At 36.7% G+C, this 21,694-nt stretch overlaps 1 protein-coding gene across 2 annotated transcripts in view; it reads right to left on the minus strand.

Moving 5' to 3' along the window:
- Window positions 1-569: 569 nt before the first annotated feature.
- GPATCH2 (G-patch domain containing 2) overlaps window positions 570-21,694 on the minus strand; it is a 198,000-nt gene continuing 176,875 nt past the window's right edge. For both annotated transcript variants that reach the window (XM_032289247.1, XM_032289246.1), the window contains 2 exons: window positions 20,282-20,370; window positions 570-1,630 (listed from right to left, as the gene is read on the minus strand). In XM_032289247.1, the coding sequence (XP_032145138.1) occupies window positions 1,410-1,630; window positions 20,282-20,370 (310 nt within the window). In that variant the 3' untranslated portion in view covers window positions 570-1,409. The remainder of the gene's footprint in view (window positions 1,631-20,281; window positions 20,371-21,694) is intronic.

A 21,694-nucleotide genomic window follows, 5' to 3' on the forward strand; every position in this document is an offset into this window, starting at 1 on the left:
TGGTGGGTACCTATAATCCCAGCTACTTGGGAGGCTGAGGCAGGAGAATCACTTGAACCTGGGAGGGGGAGGTTGCAGTGAGCTGAAACTGTGCCACTGCACTCCAGCCTGGGTGACAGAGCCAGACTCTGTCAAAAAAAAAAACAAACCCAAAAAAACTCTTTTGGGGAGTGATAAGATTTTAAAAATCCATTAGAATGGTGATTCACATGTGTTATTTCAGTATTTACTCAACCCATAAAGCCATTATAAATAGGATGATAATCATCATCATAAGTTGTTAATAATGAAGATAATAAAGATCTTCTAAACCAAAAGCAATTTAGAATCTCTGATACTATGAAGTAAATGACTCAGAAATAACTCAATACTAGGTACATAATAAAAATGACTGGTTTTGCTAGGTTTTAAAGTAACACCTGGGGTCCTAGAAGTGGCAAATTGGTACCATTCACTTCTTTTGTTCACCTTGTAAATGGGTTGGGCTATTGCCAGAAATCTGAGCTCTGGGGCAGCCATTGTATTCTTCATATAAATCGATTCAATATTGTAACATATTACTCCAATGATCAAAATTTAAAACCCGTTTACTACACTTGAGTTGATCTTAAAAAAAAATCAATCTTTGGGAAGACAGAGGTAGAAGTACATCTGGATTAATAGAATTTACAGTTCAATCGTGAATTTAAAAAATACAGTTTTCTTTCAATAATTATTTTATGTTTTAAATGAGGTAAAATTTATAAAATCTGCATTAAAGTAATGTCGAGGGCACTCTGGTGATAACAATGATGAGGTTTATTTTTGTCAAGATGTCCAAGGGAAACATTAATTGTTGTTCGTCAACTGTGAACTTCATACTACATTGTCTAAGTATAGACAATTAATGGGTATCACTCTGTCAGGAAATCCTCACAAAAAAGCCAAATTCAAGGAATATGAAATTGACAAGGCTTTCAAACGAATGTGTTCGGTAAGTCTTTTAGGTTACAGTAGGTAAGGATGATATAAAACACAATCCTTTCCTGCCTATCCCATTTTAGAAACCTGTGGGTGTGCTCACATTTGTCTGGGCATTGCAGCATTGCACACATAAATGAATTAAGCAAAGCATCAGAAAGTATTGACACATGAGATTAAATAAATAAGAGAAAGGAGCTGCTCTTTATGCCTAAAAATAGCTGGATATTACTGAAAAAATTAAAGGGCAGAGGTTTTCATTTTAGCACCATGAATTGTGATGAAATCCCATTTCTCTCACTGTGGCAGGACTGTATGCAGTTAGGAAACTAGAGTGATGTGTTTTGAGGCAATGTAGATTTTTGCTTCAAAAACAGAAGCCATGTTATAATTTTAGAACAATGGGACATAGTGAATAAAGCCTGTAAAGCATTTCTTCTTTGCTTTGCTTAGGCGGATTTTCCTGCACTGGGGGTAGAAGTTGTGGGAGTACTTTTTGGTAGAGGAAATCCAAGTCCTAATCCCTTTGGCCTCTGCATGGCTTGAATTGGCTCAGAGATCCCCTTGCCATCTCGTCCAAGGCCTGACCCAGGCGTCCAGCCCATATTCTGAAGCATTCGGTTTCCAATATTATTTTCTAGGATTGGCTGGGCGTTCTCACCTACAAATCCTGAAATGATAAAACAATAGCACACATTAATTAGTATATGAAAACCATGTTCTCTTAAGTTTTTTTTTACAACCAGGTACCAAGAGGGGGTTGGATATTCATTTGTGGAGACTTCTTGTAGTTGAGAGAACAATAGAAGAAAGATCTTGTTTAGAATTTCAATTCTAACACTCCATAGCAGGGTAAGTTATTCAGCCTCTCTGGGCTCTTACTTTCTCATCGGTGAAACAGGCATAATGCAACCTACATTGCCTATCTCACAGAAATTTGTAGGACAGATGAGATCATGTATGTAAAGAAACTTCTCAGTAAACTGTAAAGTACTCTTCTAATGGATTTATTTTCATTATCATGTTAGCCTTATGGATTACTCTGAAAATCATCAACCTATATTGTAATATCTTACATTTGCCCATGACTTTGACATTCAACAGAACCAAAAATTAAAATCAAACCAAACAAAAAGCACAACTGATGGCATCCTGAATTCCTAGGAATTTACATTCTTATAATCTCCCTGTTTGGTATTTATTATTCAGTCTGTAACATACTCATCCTTTCGTTCCCTTTCTCCTTTTCCTTCCATGGCCATGTTTAAATGACTATCTAATTAGGCTAGTAGAAAGAAAACAGAGGAAAATAATATTAAAGATATATATATATCATAAAATATATTATATAAATTTACAAGGACATAGACCACAAGTCCTTCCATAGGCCTCCAGGGATAGATATATTTCTTCCTGTTTCCCTCCCCTCTTCCTTCCCTTTCCTTCCTGCCTACTTTCATTTCTTATGTGAAAAAGGAGATTGGCTAGTGCTTAACATGAAATTTAGATATCGATGTTGCTTACTGTATTTTCTTAGCAGACAACTGAGAAATACATCTATTTTAAGCATTTTCTCTTTGATGACATTTTCAAAACTAGACTTCTAATTTAATTTTTTTTGTAGGCCCTTATAGAAAAAGTTGAGCATATATACTGTATATTTGGTATAGGGAAAAACTCAGAAGTACTAGATGGCCGAAGTCCAAGGATGGAGAAATTAACAAACATCATAATAGTCAAAGAATGCAAGAACTTGAGTTCTTTCCTTTAATTGCAGGCTTGGCCTTGGCCTTGGTCTGTCTGCCCCAGGTGTGGTACAGCTTGGTTCTTTCTTTGGTTCATTTCTGTTCCTCCTCTAGCAGCAGGTATTAGATTATGGTGTATGAAAAGGGAAGGTAGCAAATCTGGAGCCAACCAGATACAAGCAACCAGAAATCTTAATTATCAGAGCATTTCTCATGGTTAGTCCCCTTTTAGAAGAAGAAAGTGATTAACAAACAAACTAATACTGGAGTCTGCTAGAAAAAAAAAAAAAAGAGATGAAGGTATCTTAAAAAAACCTTTGTCTTAGTAAGAACATATTCAGCCTAGCCCTTACACCAGGGCTCAAATTTACAGGGATTCAGTGTCTGACGCCATTCCCTCCACAGACTTCTAGGGATAAAGACACTACACTTTGCAAATTCTGTAGAATACCTGTAGTATAGCAGCTGAGTCCTGGCTTTAGCACATTTCTGCTCTGAAATGTGGACCGTGTCTTCCTAGACAGAGGTTGAAACAGGCAGCTGTTGACATAACCACTCACCACTCTCAAAGGGTTGTGAGTCTCTTAAGCACCAACCTACACCTCACCCTACCCCTACTCCTTTTCCATCATCATTAGTTTTCTTCTTCCCCGACTCAGGATTATTATAGCACCTTCTCCCAGACTACCAAAAAGGAGTTAGAACTCTCTGTCCTACTGTTTCTCTGAGACTATGTTCAGAATGGTGGTACCAGCAGAGAAGGATCCTTGGATCTCAAACATCAATAAGAACAACAAAAATATTAAAGAGGGTACTCCAGAGTACAGCAGTGTTCTCTTTGTTATCCTGAGTGTGGTTACCCAAATGGTCAATCTATTAGAATGTTCTTGAAACTACTCATACACTTTTCTTTTTTTGAGACAGAGTCTCACTCTGTTGCCCAGGTTGTAGTGCAGTGGTGCAATCTTGGCTCATTGTAACCTCCTCCGCCTACCAGGCTCAAGTTGATTCTTATGCCTCAGCCTCTCGAGTAGCTGTGATTACAGGTGTGTGCCATCACCCCTGGCTAATTTTTGTATTTTATAGTCGGGGTTTCACCGTATTTTGCATTTTTTTTAGACGGCGTTTCACCGTGTTGGCCAGGCTGGTCTTGAACTCCTGACCCCAAGTGATCCACCTGCCTCAACCTCCCAAAGGATTACCGGCGTAAGCCACCGCATCCGAACTGTACATATAAGTTTTTAAGTGTATTCTTTGGAATATGTATTTCACAGCAAAAAATAAAATAATAAAAGAAATGTCAGCACTGAACCAACAGTATATCTTATCTGAGGTAATTTGTGTCTCACATTGTGGGGAACAGCAAGTGTGTCATTCTCTGTCATTCTTACTTGTAGAACAAGGAAAGCCACAAAATGCTAGACATGAGTTTTAATACCTACAACCCTCTTATTCACGACGGAGTAATCATCAATTGATTTGCAAAGCCCTTTATTAAACATTTTGGTGTTCTCAATCATCAGTGCATTTCAAGACCAAGAATAGACCGTATCATTGCCATTTGCTAAATTCCTTACAGGGACTAAGAACTAGCCAATGATTAATTGGCTTTGGATTTCTCAAATGGATTCATAATTAACTGAAACAAGTACCTTAACATGTCACAGAAAGAACCTTCAACTACTTGCCTCTTGAGTGGCAACATCTAATGTCAAAGAAAAATTCTTGAGTAGCATTATTTATTGCTTGAGAATAGCAAAATGCATATACAGAGATTACACATATATGTGTGAGTGCATGTGTGTGTGACAGTGAGAAACGGATCTCTTAGTCACACATACACACATATATATGCACAAAACAAAAATCTTTTGTCAAAAATGTTTAATATAACAAAAAAGCAATTAATTTTTTATTTTAAAGTCATGAAATGGCGGTAACCAGGACAGACCACAGACCTCCAAGGTATATAGCTTTTTTCTGGACAGCTGCTGATCAGGTGTGCTAGGTAAAGCAGTGCCCTAGCATGTCATCTCATATCCCTGATTTTTCAGTTATTGTCATGAATTCATTTAATTCTACTCTAAGCTAAGTCAGATCAGAGGTCTAATGCTGCTCTGGGCTATACGTCTGTTTACTCACATTTTTGACAGGACAGCTTGCAAAAGTTCAGGATTAAAATTTATTTAATATTTAAGAAAAGACTAAGGCCAATTAAAATATTTCTACAAAACTTGCTAAATTATGGTGAATTTTCAGTCCTAAAGTGAAGAGCAAATGATAACTGATTCACTATTATAATTTTAAAATGTTGGTATTTCAAGCAGAGCAGCCTGGGATGATCACTATACTCTTATGCTTTTGTTTTTATATAGATGGAAAAGAACTCATTCTCATTTTTTAAATGATGATTTCATTTCTCTTCTTCCTAAAAATAAAACAACATCACACAAAAGAAAGCATTATCTTGTACTCAGAAGAAAAACGAGCATCTAATTCTTCAAATGCTAAATCTTTCTTCATAGAAACACAACCTAAAAAACAAAAAAAGTAACAGATACTTCATTATTCATGGAAAATGATTCTAGAGTGAAATCTACTGTTGGCTTCTCATCCTTCTTTTATGAGATTAAGACTTGGGAGAGGAACAACTCAGTCTCAGCGCAGTATACACCACAACCATAATTTCCCTTTCTTTCGCTCCTGGCAGTGTTAAATCCTTGAAGACCTTTCCTAGAAGGCTCTCCCGCTCTGGCAGCTTTAGCAACACATCGCCTGCTAACCTTTCTGTCTGCTTCCGCTCCCAACGCCCTGTCTGCTGGATCTCTCATATCCATTACAGCTGAGTCGGTCCTTTCCCCTCAAATCTTCCAAAGAGTACCGTGGAGGGTAATTCACTTGCATAATTGGCTCAAGAGATGAAAATCTTGTATCGGCCTCTCTTAGCCACTAATCTATCCAGCTGACTGCAAGCCTAATTGGCAGCTTGTTTAGTAATTTGGCTCCTAAAGTGTTGTATTGATGTTGGATAAACAGCCAATGGAAGGGGAGGTGACACATGCTGCTTCCCATAGAACAGCTAGTGCACTCCGCCTCAGTCCCTACCCTGTATTCACAAGGCATTTATTAGTTTGTGATCACTCTTTCTTCCCATACTCTTTCGCCATTACTTGACTAGCCAGCTGAGAGGCTGGGCTATTCTTATTAGCAACGTTATAACAATGGAGAGTTATAATACTGTCCTTTGTTCTCACTAATTTAGGGACATGGATTTTTGATTATTGTTATGACCTCAAGGAACAGCATTAAGCAGAGTTTAAGGTGAGAGAAAGTGGTAGGTGTTACTACTCTTTGTCCAAGGTTTTAATTCTTTCATTTCTTTAGAAAAGCTTCACTAATTCAGACTAGTCTATACTTGATCTGCAATACGGCAGACATACTTCATGATTCTTCTGTTAACTAAAATCAGTTTAAAGAGTTAAGTGTGTAAATATATGATGCACTGGCTTATTTAAATAACAGAAATTTAATGTAAAACCAGTATTTTTTTTTCTCCTTAAGTGATAAAAACTTTGTAGAAAATAAAAGACATGGTCTGTTATTGACATGTTTGGAGGAGGAAGTGTTCTTATTAACATATGCTTTTAGTTAAACCGAAACATATTTCTTATGGAATGCTCATGTATCAAACAGTACGGATTTTCAAAAAGTATTAAAAAAAAATTATACAAATATAAAACTGTTTTGGCCCTGAAGGCAGACAGGAATGTTTATCTGCTACAATATCATCAGGACCATTTTTGGTCTGCCTACTATAAAGGATGCCTACACAAAGCATGTGGTATATTTGTTAGGTGTCTGACAGTCATTATTTCTACTCTTCATTCAAGAAGAAAATTTTAATGGTCCTCAGAGAGTTGAAGTAACTTAACCTTGACCACACAGTGAGTAAGCTAGGATTCAAACTTTGGTTGAGTTTACTCCAAAAGCCTACACACCTTTCTTTACCTGAACTTCTTCCCTATAAGAATTTTTAGCAGAGATGTTGTACAAACCATTAAAAAAAATTCATGGAGTAATATGTGAATTGCAATATTAGGTTCTCTCAATTTGTATATGGACACTTTCACAAATATATCACAATTTGTGTATGGACAATATAACACAGACACATTTAAATAATGTAGAATATAATGATGTCTGCAGCCCTTAGAGATTATAAATGCTTCCATATCCATAATTTCTTTTGATCTTATCAACCTGAAAGGTGAGTATTATTGGCCCCATTTTATAGATGAAACTGATGTTTGGACAGGTAATTCATCTGCCCGAAATCAATTAGCTAAAAAGTACCCCAGTTAGAACTTGAACTTAGGACATTTGATCCCAAATGTTACCCTTTCTGCTGACTGAACTTGGAACTTGCAACATTATATGATCAACATTTTCTGATGCATGTGGAGTTGCGGGCAAGATGGCCAAAGAGGAAAAGCACCAGTCTGCAGCTCCCAGCAATATCAGTGCAGAAGATGGTTGATTTCTGCATTTCCAACTGAGGTACCTGGTTCATCTCCTTGAGACTGGTTAGACAGTGGGTGCAGCCCATGGAGGGTGAGCCGAAGCAGGGTGGGGCGTTGCCTCACCCAGGAATCACAAGGGGTCTGGGAGCTCCCTCCCTTAGCTAAGGAAAGCTGTGAGGGACTGTGCAGTGAGGAATGGTGCGCTCTGGCCCAGACACTACACTTTTCCCATGGTCTTCACAACACAGGCCAGGTGATTCCTTCGGGTACCTACGCCACCAAGGTCCTGGATTTCAAGCACAAAACTAGGTGGCCATTTGAGCAGATATCGAGCTAGCTACAGGAGTGTTTTTTCATACCCCAGTGGCGCCTGGAACACCAGCAAGATGGAACCATTCACTCCATTGATGAAAAGGCTGAGGCCAGGGAGCCAAATGGTCTAGCTCAACGGATCCCACCCCCACAGAGCTCAGCAAGATAAGATCCACTGGTTTGAAATTATTGCTGCCAGCACAGCAGTCTGAACTCAACCTGGGATGCTCCAGCCTGGTAGGGGGAAGAGTGTGTGCCATTACTAAGGCTTGAGTAGGCAATTTTCCTCTCACAGTATAAAGAAAACAGCTGGGAATTTAGAACTGGGTGGAGCCCACCACAGCTTGGCAAAGCTGCTGTAGCCAGGCTGCCTCTCTAGATTCCTCCTCTCTGGGCAGGGCATCTCTGAAAGAAAGGCAGCAGCTCCAGTCAGGGACTTATAGATAAAACTCCCAACTCCCTGGGACAGAGCACCTGGGGGAAGGGGCGGCTGTGGGTGCTGCTTCACCAGACTTAAATGTTCCTGTCTGCCACCTCTGAAGAGAGCAGTGGATCTCCCAGAACAGTGCTCAAGCTCTGCTAAGAAACAGACTGCCTCCTCAAATGGGTATCTCAGTCCCGTGCCTCCTGACTGGGAGACACCTCCTAGCAGGGGTTGACAGACACCTCATGTAGGAGAGCTCTGGCTGGCCTCTGGCAGGTGTCCCTCTGGGATGAAGTTTCCACAGGAAGGAACAGGCAGCAATCTTTGCTGTTCTGCAGCCTCTGCTGGTGATACCCAGGAACACTGGGTCTGGAGTGGACCTACATCAAACTCCAGCAGACCCACAGCAGAGGGGCCTGTTAGAAGGAAAACTAACAAACAGAAAGGAATAGCATGAACATCAACAAAAACAATGTCCATGCAGAAGCCTCATCTGAAGGTCACCAACATCAAAGACCAATGGTAGATAAATTAATGAAGATGAAAAAGCAGTGCAAAAAGACTGAAAATTCCAAAACCCAGAATGCCTCTTCTTCTCCAAAGGATCACAACTCCTCTCCAGCAAGGGAATGAAACTGGCTGGAGAATGAGTTTGACCAATCGACAGAAGAGAGCTTCAGAAGGGGGGTAATATCAAACTCCTCCCAGCTAAAGGAGCATGTTCTAACCCAATACAAGGAGGTTAAAAACCTTGAAAACAGAAGAATTGCTAACTAGAATAATCAGTTTAGGGAAGAAAATAAATGACCTGATGGAGCTGAAAAACACAGCATGAGAACTTTGCGAAGCATACACAAGTATCAATAGCCAAATCGATCAAGTGGAAGAAAGGATATCAGAGATTGAAGATCAACTAAATTAAATAAAATGTGAAGACAAGATTAGAGAAAAAAGAATGAAAATAAACTAACAAAGTCTCCAAAAAATATGGGACTATTTGAAAAGACCAAACCTACATTTGATTGGTATACCTGAAAGTTATGGGGAGAATGGAACCAAGTTGGAAAACACTCTTCAGGATATCATCCAGGAGAACTTCCCCAAACTAGCAAGACAGGCCAACATTCAAATTCAGGAAATACAGAAAACACCACAAAGATACTCCTTGAGAATTGCAACCCCAAGACACATAATCATCAGATTCACTAAGGCTGAAATGAAGGAAAAAATGTTAAGGGTAGCCAGAGAGAAAGGTCGGGTTACCCACAAAGGGAAGCCCATCAGACTAACAGTGGTTCTCTCTGCAGAAACCCTAAAAGCCAGAAGAGAGTGGGGGTCAATATTCAACACTCTTAAAGAAAAGAATTTTCAACCCAGAATTTCACATCCAGCCAAACTAAGCATCATAAGTGAAGGAGAAATAAAATCCTTTAAAGACAAGCAAATGCTGAGAGATCTTGTCACCACCAGGCCTGCCTTACTGGAGCTCCTGAAGGAAGATCTAAATATAAAAAGGAAAAACAGTCAGCAGCTACTGCAAAAACATACAAAATTATAAAGACCATCAACAATCTGAAGAAACTACATGAACTAATGGGCAAAATAACCAGCTAGCATCAGGATGACAGGATCAGAATCACACATAACAATATTGACCTTAAATTTAAATGGGCTAAATGCCCCAATTAACAGACACAGACTGGCAAATTGGATAGAGTCAAGACCCATCAGTGTGCTGTATTCAGGAGACCTATCTCATGTGCAAAGACAAACATAAGCTCAAAATAAAGGGAAATAGGAATATTTACCAAGCAAATGGAAAGAAAGAAAGAAAGTAAAAAAGTAGGGGATGTAATCCTAGTCTCTGAAAAACAAGACTTTAAACCAACATAATGGTAAAGGGATGAATGCAACAAGAAGAGCTAACTATTCTAAATACATATGCACACAATACAAGAGGACTCAGATTCATAAAGCAAGTTCTTAGAGACCTATAAAGAGACTTAGAATCCCACACAATAATAGTGAGAGACTTTAATAGCCCACTGTCAATATTAGACAGATTAATGAGACAGAAAATTAACAAGGATATTCAGGGCCTCAACTCAGCTCTGGACCAAGCAGACCTAATAGACATCTATAGAACTCTCTACCCCAAATCAACAGAACATACATTCTTCTCAGCCTCACATCACACTTATTCTAAAATTGATCACATAACTGGAAGTAAAACACTCCTTGGCAAATGCAAAAAATGGAAATCATAACAGTCTCTTGGACCACGGTGCAATCAAATTAGAACTCAGGATTAAGAAATTCACTCAAAACTGTACAACTACGTAGAAACTGAACAGCCTGCTCCTGAATGACTACTGGGTAAATAACAAAATTAAGACAGAAATAAATAAGTCCTTTGAAACTAATGAGAACAAAGGCACAACACATCAGAATCTCTAGGACACAGCTAAACCAGTGTGTAGAGGAAAATTTATAGCACTAAATGCCCAAAGGAGAAAGCAAGAAAGATCTAAAATCAACACCCTAAATCACAATTAAAAGAACTAGAGAAGCAAAAGCAAACAAATTCAAAAGCTAGCAGAGTACAATAAATAACTGTGACTGGAGAAGAACTGAAGGAGATAGAGATATAAAAAATACTTCAAAAAAATCAGTAAGTCCAGGAGCTGAGTTTTTGAAAAGAGTAACAAAATAGACTGCTAGCCAGACTAATAAAGAAAAGAAAGAAGAATCATATAAATGCAATTTAAAAAAAGATAAAGGAGACATCACTACTGATCCCACAGAAATACAAATTACCATCAGAGAATACTATAAACACTTTTCTGTAAATAAACTTGAAAATCTAGATGAAATGGATAAATTTCTGGACATATACACCCTCCCAAGACTAAACCAGGAAGAAGCTGACTCACTGAATAGACCAATAACAAGTTCAGAAATTGAAGCAGCAATTAACAGCCTACCAACCAAAAAAAGCAAAAGACCAGACAAATTCACATCCAAATTCTACCAGAGTTACAAAGAAGAGCTGGTACCATTCCTTCTGAGACTATTTCAAACAATAGAAAAAGAGGAATTCTTCTCTGACTCATTTTATAAGGCCAGCATCATTCTGATACCAAAACCTGTCAAAGACACAACAGAAAAACAAAATTTCAGAACAATATACCCAATGAACATCTATGTGAAAATCCTCAATAAAATACTGGCAAACTGAATCCAGCAGCACATCAAAAAGCCTATCCACCATGATCAAGTCAGCTTTACCCCTGGGATGCAAGGCTGGTTCAACATATGCAAATCAATAAACATAATCCATCACATCACAAAAATCACATGATGATCTCAATAGATGCAGAAAAGGCCTTCAATAAAATTCAACACCCCTTCATGTAAAAACTTTCAATAAACTAGGTATTGATGGAACGTATCTCAAAATGATAAGAGCTATTTATGACAAAACCACAGCCAATATCATACTTAATGGGCAAAAGCTGGAAGCATTCCCTTTGAAAACTGGCACAAGACAAGGATGCCCTTTCTCACCACTTCTATTCAACACAGTATTAGTATTGGAAATTCTGACCAGGGAAATCACACAAGAGTAAGAAATATAGGGTATTCCAATAGGAAAAGAGGAAGTCAAATTGTCTCTGTTTGCAGATGAGATGATTATATATTTAGAAAACCTCATCACCTCAGCCCCAAAATCTTCTTTAGCTGAGGAGCAACTTCAGCTAAGTCTCAGGATACAAAATCAAAGTGCAAAAAATCACAAGCATTCCTACACACCAATAATAGTCAGATAGCCAAATCATGAGCAAACTCCCATTCACAATTGCTACAAAGAGGATAGAATACCTAGGAATACACTAATAAAGGACATGAAGGACTTCTTCAAGGACAAGTACAAACCACTGCTCAAGGAAATAAGAGATGAAACAAAGAAATGGAAAAACATTCCAGACTCATGGATGGGAAGAATCAATATTATGAAAATGGCCATACTGGCCAAAGTAATTTATATATTCAGTGCTATCCCAATCAAGCTACCATTGACTTTCTTCACAGAATTAGAAAAGACTACTTATTCATTTTCATATGGAACCAAAAAACAGCCCATATAGCCAAGGCAATCCTAAGCAAAAAGAACAAAGCTAGAGGCATCACACTACCTGACCTCAAACTATACTACAAGGCTACAGTAACTAAAAGAGCATGGTGCTGGTACCAAAACAGATATATAGACCAATGGAACAGAACAGAGGCCTCAGAAGTAATGCCACACATCTACAACCATCTGATCTTTGACAAACCTGACAAAACAAGCAATGGGGAAAGGATTCCCAATATAATAAATGGTGTTGGGAAAACTGGCTAGCCATATGCAGAAAACTGAAACTGGACCCTTTCCTTACACCTTATACAAAAATTAATTCAAGATGGATTAAAGATTTAAACATAAGACCTAAAACCACAAAAACCCTAGAAGAAATCCTAGGGATACCATTCAAGACATTGGCATGGGCAGAGGCTTCATGACTAAAATACCAAAAGCAATGGCAACATAAGACAAAATTGACAAATGGGATCTGAGTAAACTAAAGAGCTTCTGCACAGCAAAACAAACTATCATTAGAGTGAACAGGCATCCTACATTAAAAATTTTGCAATCTATCCATCTGACAAAGGGCTAATACCCAGAAGCTACAAAAACCTTAAACAAACTTACATGAAAAAAACAAAGAATCCCATCAAAAAGTGGGTGAAGGAAATGAACAGACACTTCTCAAAAAAAGACATTTTTGAGGCCAACAAATATAAGAGAAAAAGCTTATCATCACTGGTCAGTAGAGAAATGCAAATCAAAACCACAATGAGATACTATCTCACGCCAGTTAGAATGGCGATCATTAAAAAGTCAGGCAACAACAGATGCTGGAGAGGATGTGGAGAAATAGGAACACTTTTACACTGTTGGTGGGAGTGTGAATTAGTTTTACACTGTTGGTGGGAGTGTGAATTAGTTCAACCATTGTGGAAGACAGTGTGACGATTCCTTAAGGATCTAGAACCAGAAATACCATTTGACCCAGCAATCCCTTTACTGGGTATACTGCCAAAGGATTATAAATCATTCTACTATAAAGACGCATACACACGTATGTTTATGCAGCATTGTTCACAATAGCAAAGACTTGGAACCAACCCAAATGCCCATCAATGGTAGACTGGATAAACAAAATGTGGCACATATATACCATAAAATACTATGCGGCCATAAAAAAGGATAAGTTCATGTCCTTTGGAGGGACATGGATGAAGCTGGAAACCATTCTCAGCAACTAACACAGAAAAAGAAAACCAAACACCACATTTTCTCACTCATAAAGGTCAGTTGAACAATGAGAACACATGGACACAGGAGGGGAACATCACACACTGAAGCCTCTCAGGGGGTGGGGCCTAGTGAAGGGATAGCATTAGGAGAAATAGCTAATGTAGATGACGGGTTGATGGGTGTAGCAAACCACCCTGGCACATGTATACCTATGTAACAAACCTGCACGTTCTGCACATGTATCCCAGAACTTAAAGTATAATAAAAACAAAAACAAAAACATGGAACATTTTCTACTATATCATTTGTTTTGCCACATTTCCCCAGCTGACTAAGGTTTTATTCTATTCACAAATTTCTAACTCCTAGAAAAAGTACAAATCTAAAGAAGCATAGCAAATCTGACTAGAGAGAGTATTCTAACTCCTGAAATACCTCAAGATTCATTTTGTTACAAATCTAGTTACTCTAGCTTTCTTTGGCTAATACTTAAATTAAACCTTATATTTATTTGTCTTTATGGAAAAGCATATACTGAGTTTTCTTCTTTTATGCATTATAATCCTTAAATTTCACCTATGTATTTTCTCCATTTGCATTTATTGTGATTACTAATAAACCTAGATTTACTTTTACTATATTATTTAATGCTATTAACCTTGCTTTTTCTATGAATTTTTATTTCCTCTTCTTTGGCATTTATTGCTTGCTTATATTATCTTGAAAATATATACAATATTTCTAACCTTTTAAGTGATGATCTTTAAAAGTAAACATGCACATCTGACTTATTTCCTCATGCTTTAAATATTATTGTCCAGAGTTTTAGGTCCATCTTACTTTTACACATCCAAATTAATCACCTACATGGTCACTGTCATCATCATTATTACTTTTATACAGTCAATATTAATTTAGCTTTTAGTACATTCTCAGCAATTTCTTTGCTCACCATTACTTCCCGAATTTCATTCTTTTTTAATGGATTCTGTTTTTTTCTACAACAGGTATCAAATTTAGTAACGGTCATTCTTTATCTGAAATGACTTTATTTCATCCTCGCTCTTAGGTAATAATTTAGCTGGATATGTAATTCAGGTTGATTTGGTTATTTTGTCTTAGCACTTTGGAAATATTCTCTCTTAAGTTCGCAATTGTACTGCTGTTTCTAAGTTTGCTACCAGTATAATTTCATTCCTACGTAGGTTATACTTTTCCTTCTTGGCTGCTCTTAAGTTATTCTCCTTGTCTTTAGTATTCTGAATTTTTATTACAATGTGGCTTTATTTATATTTAATATTTCTTATAGACTTGTACTTGTTGAATATGTAAACTGATGTTTTCCTTCCATTCTAAAAATTCTTATTTTCCTGAATATTGCACCATCCTATTCTCTCTGCCCTTCCTTCTGTAAATTCTATTAGACATAGGTTGAACTTCATTGTCCTTAAGTCCTTCCACTTCTTTTATAATTTTCATCATTTTATCTCTCTGTGCTGCTTTTATGTAGCATAGAGACCACTCTTCAGATCTCTCCTAAAGTTCAGTATCTTTTCAGCTGTATCTGTCATTTAACCCCTTCCGTGATTTGCATAGTTTTTGAGATATTTTCATAATAAAATAATCCAAAATTTCTACTTGATTCTTGACCACATTTGTCTTTCCTTAGTCTACAGGTATTTCCTTTCCTTTTTGAATTTGTTTTTCTGACTAACTTTTTAGTTTTGGTTTATGGGATCATCATTGGTAGGCTTTTATTTGTGGTGCTTCTTTGAGGCTTGGGTTGAAGGCCTACACCTTTAGAGTGGCTTTGAATGTGCTTCAAAAACCAGTTTTATGTTAATTTTTGGCTTAGTGTAATTTTAAACTAGGAACTCATGTGAGGGTAGCTTCTTGGTTACAAATCTTCAGAGCATTTTCTATTTGGAGCCCAAGCAGAAACAAGATTCTTTATCTTCTACCGTGCCTGTGGGTGGGTTTTGTTTCCAGTCTGCTCATGTCTGAGGATGGAGCTTTTAGAGGTTCTGATCTGATCAGGAGACATATGCTCGGTTCCCAGGCTTGACCCCCTGTCCACTGGGGAACTAACAAACATGCCTTAGGTTTTTGAGCTTGGGAATGGTGTGAGTGAGTATGGGAGCTGCTTAGGGCCATTTTGGTCTTGAACATTTCCCTCTCTTTCCTGTAGTCTCAGCTATCTGTCTAAAAAGATGGCTTCAAATTTGATTCAGCGGTTTTAGGTGCTCTGTAGTTAGTTTTCTCATTATTTGTTCTTTTATTAGAAAACAGCAATTCTTTTCTATCTAACATGTGTGCTTCCTCTGTCCATCCTGTACTGAACGATCATAAAAAAACTGTTTATTAAGATTCTACTAAACACGTAACTGAAGAATGGGTTGGTGGCGTATGTGTCAAGAGGTGAAGGATTGCATATATCCTAGGCTTACTGTTCATTCAGATAGAGTCTGGTTTCAAAATTAATAACAAGCCCCTTGGAAAAGTCTGCCTCTTTTAAAATCCTGAAAGAGCTATGATAATCTACAGCAGCTATATGAACCCAGCGGTAGCAGGAAATAAAAATATAATTATTGATAAGATAAATTTGGACAACTAAAATCTAATACCTTTTTATTATGTTTGGTATGACTTTAAATTGCAAAGGAGCCTTTAAAAAGTCTTCACCCACTATTATTATTTACAACCTGCCTCAAATATTCATGAAGATTATTTTCCTATTGACATATCAGTAGGATGTGGAGGAAAAAGTTGAAAAGTCACAAAAAGCTGTAATGCAACCTCTTGCCAAGAACTCATATGTTCATTAAAAAAAAAAAAAAAAAAAACCTACCCTGGAACAATATGTATATCAAGACATTAAACTTCAAAAGGCATTTCGTTTGCATAACTTAAAATGAAAAAAGGCTGACTCCTTATTTCACTATTATTTCAACAGAAAGCAAAATAGTAACAAGCAATATTAACTGTGGATAACACTGAATTTCATACTGTAAAGTGCAGAAATTTTTTAAAAATACAGTAGCCACAATATCTCAATAAATGTACTCAAATCTTTCTACTCTTAAATTCTCAATAAGCTATACTTTCTGCCTACCAAAAACACAGACCACAACCAACATTGCTAACTGCCTTTTTAAAAAGTGTTAATAATATTCCTCTTATTTTGTTCACTGCTTTTCTTCACCTTTACAGATGACATTTTTCAAACTATAAAATGCATTCTGCTGGCAAACCTTGCTTCGATAGTTCTCAATTTTATAATAGTAAATCTACATCCTTTGCTACTGAGGCATCCACTATCTTTCAGTATGCGACTTTGAACGAGGCAGAGAACAAGCTATACATTAAAAAAAATCAATATCTAACTTTATCAATATTCATTTTATTTTGTCAATACAAAATACAAAGGTGAAAGAGCAGTAAATAAGCTAAAGCACTGACATAAATTTGGTGTTCCTGTCACAATTAATAAGTGCTCAAATGATAACACTGCTCTTAGTCTGCAGCTTTCTAAAGTGACTGAAGTTATGCTTCAAAGCTATTGCTAAAAGAGGGTGAGAAAAATTCTCAATACACTAGCAGGTAAACATAATCAATTCTGGGTTATTAATTTCATAGGGAGCTTTAAGTCTTTTATTAACAGTGTTATTTCTTATGAATACAATTTATCTTTGGTCATAAATTGTTATACAAACCCAGTTTTGGATTTAAAGTGCCTACTTATAGTTTTCTGACAATGTTTTTGGTAAATCCTTTCTAAACTTGCTGTTTGATTGCATGATATTTCACATACAAATCAGAGGGGTTATCAAACAATATTCAAGCGTCAGTCTTTTAACTCTTACTCCCTATTTCAAATAAAAGAGAGTTATCTTCTGCATTTTTTTCTTGTTTAGAATTAACGCTGACCAAAGGCAAAAGAAACTGTGAAAATATATCTCCATTCAGTGTGTTTTTCAGGAATTCTGAAAGGGCCTATAAAAGGGCAAGAATGTTGTCCTGAGCTCAAATTCAGAAGTTTACAAATATAAACTGACTCTTTATTATGTGACTGACTCTTTTTCAGAATTTGAAAACTGTAATTTTCAGAGACAAGATGATCTAGGATTCATACCCTCATTATCGAAGTGTAGTTACGCAAAAACATTTCTTACTTGAATTTGGATAATAATCTTCACCTTAGAATTGATTCATTGGTATTAACAGATATTCTATTTAAAACTGAGGACTTTAAAATAACCTCAATCTCTTCCTCTTTGAGAGACACAGTTATGCACAGATTTTAAAAATGTATTGAAAATGAGTGATGTAATTCTCCTGCTCCACTATTTTTGAGTAAAGGGTGCATTAAATTTCTATGAATTTTATCTTCAAGGTAAAAAGGTAGTAGTACCAAAATCCTGAATCTTAAGAGAATCACAACAATTGTGAAATATAAAATCTGGAATATGGTGGTGTAAGCTTATGGGGGAAAAAAAAAAAAAACGTTTTAGGCTAAAGTTTAATATTTGTAGCCATACGCCATATAAATGATTTCCTCTGATGTTACTGAGTTGTAATGTCAAAATCACCTTGCAGAAATAATTATATTATCTGCTCCTCAACCATTATGCATTTTCCTTCTCACTTCACTGTTCGGAGTGTTGGGACGTGACCCCAGTATTTTCTTTTCCTTATTGCTGCCCCTAAGGTGCTTTAGTAGCATTCCTAAGATTGTTCTTGCACTGCTTCTGCCACTAATGCTTGAATCACTGAAAGATAAGAAAATTCAGGGACCATTCAACTGGAATGGGGATGTTAAAGAATCCTATACCCGCCTTATGAAAGATCTGAATTGCAGGACTGATGACACGTTTTTCATCCAAAATGTGGCTACATGTTCCTATATGAAAAGATATATTAGAAGTATTTCATGAGTATTCTGCATTTCTACATAGTAATAGCTAGATAAATCTTCTACAAAATTTAAGGCATATAGTAGTGTGTTTATGTCAGCATGTGCAATAGGACAAACTTTATATATTTATGTAATACGTATATAAAGAATACATATATTCTTACAAAGAGGCTGTCAGTACATTGTTATGGAGAGAGCATGGATTTAGGAGTTATGCAGACCTAGGGTTGAACCTTCCCTTGTGTTCAATAATTCTGTCGTCTTAGGTAGCTAGCCTAACACTTCTTTGCATCTTAATTTTATGATCTTTAAAGTGATAACACCATCTTCCTCACACAATTGTTATAAAGAGAAAAAAAATAAAGTTACTGGTACACAGTAGGCACCCAATAAGTGGCAAATATTATTCTACACAAGTACAAATGCACTCTACACACAGGTGTTTCCTAATCTTGAAATTCAGTAAAGCCAGAAGATGATCAGGTATGCGTCTAAATGCATAATTTTATAATGTGGCCCCTTAGATGAAAAGACTGCATTAGAAGTGCTCCAATTTTAAGTTATTCTTCAATTTTCTAGTGCTTAACTATGGAATACGTTCCCTAAATACAGAACGTAAGCTTCACTATTTTTTTTCTTTTAAACTCACCATGCAACCCCACCCCCCAAAAACCATCATGTATTTATATGTATTTTTCTTTTTCCTGCTTACTCTCCTGTTGATACAAATCTTATTTTCATAGTCTATAATATTAAAACCACTTTTACTATAAAGGCTGCCCAAATGAAGCTAAGATAAAATTTCAAAATCTGAATGGTTAAAGACGCCAGGTAGTAGGCCAAGGCTATTATTCTTTGTATCTGCACTGAAAAACATTTTCTCATAGATCTTGCTCCATCACAAATCCATTATGGTTAACTTTGCTTATTCATATGTGGGCATCTACATTCTAATGCCCACTTGGGTTCCTCCTGTCACTGACTTTTATCTGTGCCTCCCTTACCACTACTCTTGCATGAGATTTTCCATACATACTAATGTTATTCACAACCTTCACTACAGGGCGAGTCTTTGCCCTTTCAGTAAGTAAGGCTTCCTGTCCTCTGGTTTATAGTGACGTCCCTCTGTTCAGCACTTGTGGTTTTCTCAACATCACACTCATGATTAGAATGGCATATTGTTAGAATGACATGATTTTTGAGGTAGAAATGAGAGCTTCCTAAATCTAATACTAATGTTGTCTAAAGAAGGAAAGAGGAGGCCAGGTGTGGTAGCTCACGCCTGTAATCCCAGCACTTTGGGAGGCTGAGGCGGGCAGATCATCTGAGGTCAGAAGTTTGAGACCAGCTTTGGCAACATGGTGAAACCCCATCTCCACTAAATATACAAAAATTAGGGTGTGGTGGCGTGTGCCTGTAATTCCAGCTACTTGGGAGGCTGAGGCTGAGGCTGAACCCGGGAGGCGGATGTTGCAGTGAGCCGAGATCACGCCACTGAACTCCAGCCTGGGTGGCAAAGTGAGACTGTCTCAACAACAGCAACAACAAAACAATAAAAAAGATGGAAAGGACTGCTACAGAGCTGGGACTCGAAACCAGTCTGCCACATTCGATAAGTCAGGTTTCTCTCTCCTGCAACATGGCGTCTTGTATTTTGGGGCTGCGGCTATGCTTTTTGAATTTATTACTATTAATCTCTTCTACGCTTGCCATTTCACCTATTTATGCCTTATTTTCCCCACAAGAATGTAAATTTATAGAGACCAAAGACAGAGCCTTTGAAATTTTGTGTGCTTTTAATACCTTACAGAAAATCTTGCAGTTGGGCAGGAATGTAACAAATACTTTAATGATTGGTTACCTGGAAAATCTACACATGGAACACGCAATGCATCCTGATACCAAATGCCAATGATTTGTTTTAATAGTTTCTTGCAAGTGTGGATCTTCTTCACTGCAAGTGATTAAGAAGTATCTACATTTTATTCTTCAAGATTTACGAAGTCTACATCTGTGCTCCAGTCTAACCTGCGTTTGTTTTACCTGCGGTAGTAGGTCCAGGCAAAGGGGCGGCTTTTCTTCTCCGTTTGATGTCTCCCGTGCATAAGGATCCTAAATGCATGCTTGTTTGCCTACGAGTAATTATCAGAAAAAACTATTAACAAAGAAGAAAAAAAGACACAAATACACAGCTTGTATAATCTGAACCTAAATCAAAACGTTCTCAACAAAGATGGAGTACACAGTAAAATCACCAATCTTGTTTATAACGAAACATAATTACGTTTGTTGACAAGCATTCAGCAGCTAAATGCGCCATCATAAATTGTTACTGGAATGAATAATATAAAAGGAATGCTTTTTAATTTTCAAAACTGGCAATCTTTCTGGCTCAACATAAAATCAAGCACTGTTGCTTCTGACAGGAAAATAGCTAAGATTAATTATCTAAAGAGATCACAATATTGTTGCTAGGTTATCAATTGGTTACTAATGCTTTACTGTCAGAACAACATTTATTACAGGAAAAGTATAATCAATTTCTTTTAGGATATGATGCAGCAGTGAATTCTCTTGAAACATTTTAAACAGAAAGAAATAGTGATGCTTCCCTTATAATTCATACGATTAGAATTCTTCGGTTAATTATTTATTAGCTGAGTGAGTAAACATATTTTTAATGTGTTAATGCTGGTCTGCTACTCGACCGTATAACATGATACTGGATTATATTTGTAAAAACGTGATATATAAGAACTGAGAAGTGGACCTTCTGCTATTTTTGGAAGTAGCTATTATACAATTAAATTCTTCTGTCTAATCTTGGTCTCCTAAGTGAAAAGCTACATAAAAAAATAAGAAATAGACCAATTAGAAATCAAGACTAATACAAAGGAAGGATTTAAAGTCTTCAAAGTTTTCAAGCTATGGAAAGATTCTGTGTTCATTTCCTGCACCATAATCCTTTTCTGTAGGGTTGGGATAGGGCCTGGGGAACATGAAGCAGAAATAAATGAAGCATGTTTATGACAGCACATGTTCTTTTAGTAATACAGAGAGATATCTGATAGTATCCTGAAGGTTTAAAGAAACTAACTTGAAAATAACCAGATTATTAGGAAGAAAAAGGGAAAAATCAACTAAAATTAATTCAGGTAAAATTCAAAATTCACAATATATATTCAAACCCATATTTAAACAGATATTTAAATATAATAAAAAATTAGTGTTGGAGAATAAAGTTATTTCAAATACAGATTTTATTTAAAAAGCACACAGTACAGTCATAATTAATGATCTGGATAATCCGAGGGCCACATGCAGCCAAAACAAATATACCATAAAACCTTATCGACATATCTTAACAGTAAATGGGCATTTGTCTGGTTTTCTCTTCTTTTTATTGAGCACATACTGTTTCTGCTATAAAATAACTATAATGATTAAGATATTTCA

This window comes from Sapajus apella, unplaced genomic scaffold, assembly GCF_009761245.1.
Source record: "Sapajus apella isolate SASKATOON/1434 unplaced genomic scaffold, GSC_monkey_1.0 scaffold22, whole genome shotgun sequence".
Classification (NCBI taxonomy): Eukaryota; Metazoa; Chordata; class Mammalia; order Primates; family Cebidae; genus Sapajus; species Sapajus apella.